The 4707-nt window shown below is 42.8% G+C and overlaps 1 protein-coding gene across 1 annotated transcript in view; it reads right to left on the bottom strand.

Moving 5' to 3' along the window:
* Utp20 (UTP20, small subunit (SSU) processome component, homolog (yeast)) overlaps positions 1-4707 on the bottom strand; it is a 133455-nt gene that overhangs the window by 25605 nt on the left and 103143 nt on the right. The window contains exons 47-49 of the mRNA XM_013019027.1: positions 3501-3564; positions 2784-2923; positions 2425-2581 (exon numbers count right to left, since the gene is read on the bottom strand). Coding sequence (XP_012874481.1) covers positions 2425-2581; positions 2784-2923; positions 3501-3564 — 361 coding nt within the window. The remainder of the gene's footprint in view (positions 1-2424; positions 2582-2783; positions 2924-3500; positions 3565-4707) is intronic.

Raw genomic sequence — 4707 nt, 5'->3', positions numbered from 1 at the left:
TGGCTCAGGTGGTAGAGTGCTAGCCTTGAGCTGAAGAGCTCAGGGACAGTGCCTAGGCCCAGAGTTCAAGCCCCATGACTGGGGGAGGGGAGGGGACATAGGCACAAAGGTCTTTAAAAGCTAACTTGGGAAAGATAGGTTTGCCAATGCTGAATGTAATCAGAGCTGGCCACCAAGTGTTAGAAAGAAAACAAGTTTTTGTTTCAATCTGAGGCATGCAAATGTTAACAGGAAGCTTCACTATGAAACAAACACTGACTTAGTATTTCACACGTATTAAATCACTTAAGCCTCCTCTCTTTATTGATGGTGTAGGTGCTGAAGTATCAGCATTTTTCAGGAAGATGATGATGGTTCCATGGGTAGAAGGGTACAGTCAGGATTCTCAAGTTGGGCAGTTGGCACCAGAGCCATGGCTGAGCATCTCTCTACTATGCAGTCCCTCACACTCTTAATGCTGCAGAACTACCCAGGCAAACATCAGATTTGTCACATATTCATTGGAACTCCAAGGTACAGTCTCATTTACCTTACCTGTGTTTTCAGTTTTATGTATTTAAAATGTGGATTCTAATTTTATTTTTATTTTGTGCTGTTCATGGGACTTGAACACAGGGGCTGGGTGGTATCCCTGAGCTTTTTTTTTTTTTGCTCAAGGTTATCTTTCTACTACTTGAGTCACAGCTCCACTTCCAGCTTTTTGGTGGTTAACTGGACATAGACTTTCCTGCCTGGACTGGCTTTGAACTGCAATCCTCAGATCTCAGCCTCCTGGTTAGCTAGGATTTTAGGTGTGAGCCATGGTAACCAGCCTAATTTTTAAAACTCACTTGGAGTTAACCTCTGTTTTCTATACCATATTTCCCAGTCAACACAGAAGAGGGCACACAGGGAGAAGGCCTGCTATTAGAGTGTGAAGAGTAGGCTCTAAAATAGAGGGAAAAAAATCTATTTTTCTTTTCTTCTGGCTGCTCTTTTATATCTCAACCCCAAGCAATGCTGCAGTGGTAGTGGCAGTGTCCTTGAAATGAGGAATGGTAAGATCCCACCCTTTTGGTAGGGAATCTTCCTGTCTGTTCATTGGGATGGCAGTTCTGGCGGGGAGGGAAAACCCTAGTAGTTTTGCTTTTTCTTATACCACTTTGTCCCTCATGTGAGTATGGTTTCAGGAAGAGCATGACTCCAGTTTTTAGCTGAAATACTAAAATGAATGGAAATATGTCAGCCAAGATTTTTTTGGGAGGAATAATAGTGGGGTTTTGAACTCAGGGCCTTGTACTTGTGCCATGTTCCAATGCTTTTTTGCTTTAGTTATTCGGAGGTAGATGGTTTTTCCTGGAGCCTGCCTGAGACCACAGTGCTCCTACATATGGTCCCCTGGCTCATAGCTGGGATCATAGAAGCATATCACCATTCTCTGCTTATGGTTGAGAAGGGTCCTTCAAACTAACATGCTTCTTATCTCTTAACTCCCAAGTAGCTAGGATTATGAGCCAAGTGCTATCTATCTATCTATCCATCTATCTATCTCTCTTTGAGATAGGGTCTCGATATGTAGTTCAGGCTGCCCTCAAGTTTATAATCCTCTTGGCCCTACCTCTCTAGAGCTAAGATTTTATATATATATATATATATATATATATATACATATATATATATACATATATATATGTATATATATATATATATGCGCACTACTATTTTGGCTTCATAGGAACTTCAAAAAAATTTTTTTTTGTCAATACTGAGGTTTGAACTTAGGGTTTCATATATGCTAGGCAAGTACTCTACTATTTGAGTCATGCCTCCAGTTTCAGCTTTTTACTAGTTAAATGGAGATAAGAGTCTCTTAGATTTGTCTTCCTGGGCTAGCTTCAACCATGAGCTCAGATCTCAGTCTCTTGATTAGCTAGGATTACAAGTATAAGCCACTGGTGCCTATGTTAGGTATCACTTTTTGCCCAGGCCAGTCTGGATCTTGATTCTATTTATGCCTCCCACCTTAGCTGAGAGGTCAGGTACACACTAGGTACATACTACCACACCCAGGCTTTTCTGTTGAGATGGGTCCTGTGAATTTGCTCTGCTCAGGTTGGCCTGGAATCATTATCCTTCCAATCTGAGCCTCTTGCATACCTGGAAGACCAGCACAGAGTGAGCCCTCATGTCTAGCTATATGAAATAGAATATCATGAACTTTTTGTCCATGATGGCTTCAACCACAATCCTCCTGATCTCCACTTCCAAAGTGGCCTATAGGTGTGCTCAATAAAAGGTTTCTTTAATGCTTATTAGAAACTTCTGAATGTTGTTACCTGCTATTATCACAGTGGATCTTTACTAAAGACAGGCCAAAAGTAGCATGTTTGGGATGCAAATACTTAAAACTCTGATCCAAAGTATATAGTATATGATACAGTTTACCTGATATCCACGGACAAGAGTAGTCTGCAATTCTTTTAAAATATATTGTAGGAAGTGCACACCCAAATCCTCTATTATTTTGGAGAGAGTGCTGCGAGCAATGTCTCTGATTTCTTGTGCTCTGTTCTTGAGGAGGGCACACACTTTCAACAAAATACTAAAAAAAATGCAAAGTTGAAAAATAATTACATATAAACAGAAACAAATAAAAACACAAACATCCTTTTTCTTATAAGTATTTAGAACCCTAATTTCCCCATTAGCAAACTGCAGCTGTCCTTCTTTTAATGGAAGAGATTCAAAAGCCAGGAAGAAGAGATGTAATTTGGGAGTTTTACTGTGCATGTCACATGACGAACCTTGGCAGATTCGCCTCCATCACTTCTCGAGGCAGGGAATGCATCAGCTTCACCATGGCAAAAGCTAAAGGAACTCGAACCACTTCCTCGTCATTCACCACCTTTGACTTCACCAGCTTGTGTTCTTCTTCCCTTTTTGTCTATAACCAAAATTAAGGGAAAAGTGAAACCGAAGGACCAGGGATCTGCCAACACTGCAATCTTATATCTGAAAGACAAGCTCTTTTCTAGTTTAAGTCTATTGCTGGTTTACTGTCTTTAAGAAACTCAATTGTGGGCGGGCAATGTGGCTCAGTGGTAGAGCGCTTGCCTTGCATGCATGAGGCCCTGGTTCGATTCCTCAGCACCACGTAAGCAGAAAAAGTCAGAAGTGGCACTGTGGCTCAAGTGGGAGAGTGCTACCTTGAGATGAAGAGCTGAGGGACAGTGCCCAGGCCCACAACAGACAAAAAAAAAAAAAAAACCCCAAAAACAAAAAAACTCAATTGGGCAACTGGAAAATAATTTGCTTAAGATTACAAAAATAATCAGAATAAAAATATCCTGTTTAAGTTGGGCACGTGACACATTTCTATAATACTACTGCTTGGGAGGCTGAGGAAGGAAAAAAAAAAGCCACATTTCCACTGACGTGCTGTGCAGTATATGAAAGTCACATAAACCTGTGTATGGTGGCTCAGTCCTGGGAGGCAATGATCAGGGTACCTTGATTCAAGCCCAGTCTCGGTAAACATGTTTAGGAGACTCCATGTCAACAATGGCTGGACACAGTGGGGAATACCTGCCATCCCAGCAACACAGGGAAGCATAATGGCTAGGTGCAATGGCATGTACCTATCATCATCCCCAGGCACACAGGGAAGCATGAGAAGGACAGAAGCCCAGGGTGGCCTAAGCATAAAGCAAGACTCTATCTGGGGGAAAAAAATCCAATGTAAGCTGGGTACTGGTAGCACAAGCTTGTATCCTAGCTATTCAGGAGGCTGAGATCTGGATGGCTATGGTTCAAGAGCAGTCCAGGAAGAAATGCTCACTAGACTCCTTCTCCAAAATAATTAGAAAAGACATGGGTCAAATAGAGTGCTAGCCTAAACAAGTGCAATGCCCAAACAAACTTCAACCTCTGGAACTACCCCGTCCCCCAACAATGATAACAACAAAGTATCACATAAGACACATCTTTGGTTAGAATTTTCAAGGATTTGAGTAGCATTGTTTCTTTGTTTTTTTTCTTGTCAGTTGTGGGGCTTGAACTTGGGCCTGGGAGCTGTCCTTATGCTGCTTTGCGCTCAAGGCTAGTGCTCTACCACTTTAGCCACAGCACCACTTCTGGATTTTGAGTGGTTAATTGGCAATAAGAGTCTCATGGGGAATTTTCAGCCCTGACTGGCTTTGAATCACGATCCTCAGATCTCAGCTTCCTGAGTAGCTAGGATTACAGGCGCGAGCCACCAGTACCTGGCTTTGAATAGCATTGTTGATACATAAAAATAGGGCATCTCAAATAAAGCCTTATTTATCAATATAAAAAACTGACTGAGGTTGGGCTGGGAAGGTGGCTCAGTGGTAGAGCGCTTGCCTTACATGCCTGAGGCCCTGGGTTCGATTCCTCAGCACCACATAAGCAAAAAGAAAAAAGCCGGAAGTGGCGTTGTGGCTCAAGTGGTAGGGCGCTGGCCTTGAGCTGAAGAGCTGAGAGACAGCACCCAGGCCCAGAGTTCAGGCCCAACGACCGGACCTCCAAAAAAAAAAAAACTGACTGAGGGGCTGGGAAGGTAGCTCAGTGGTAGAGTGCTTGCCTTGCATGCCTGAGGCTCTGGGTTCGACTCGTCAGAACCACATAAGCAAAAAGAAAAAAGCCAGAAGTGGCGTTGTGGCTCAAGTGGTAGAGCGCTAGCCTTGAGCTGAAGAGCTGAGGGACAAC

The sequence above is a fragment of the Dipodomys ordii genome, unplaced genomic scaffold (assembly GCF_000151885.1).
Source record: "Dipodomys ordii isolate 6190 unplaced genomic scaffold, Dord_2.0 Scaffold3, whole genome shotgun sequence".
Taxonomy (NCBI): Eukaryota; Metazoa; Chordata; class Mammalia; order Rodentia; family Heteromyidae; genus Dipodomys; species Dipodomys ordii.
The sequence above is the reverse complement of the archived record's forward strand: the minus strand, read 5'-3'. Positions and strand labels throughout refer to the sequence as shown.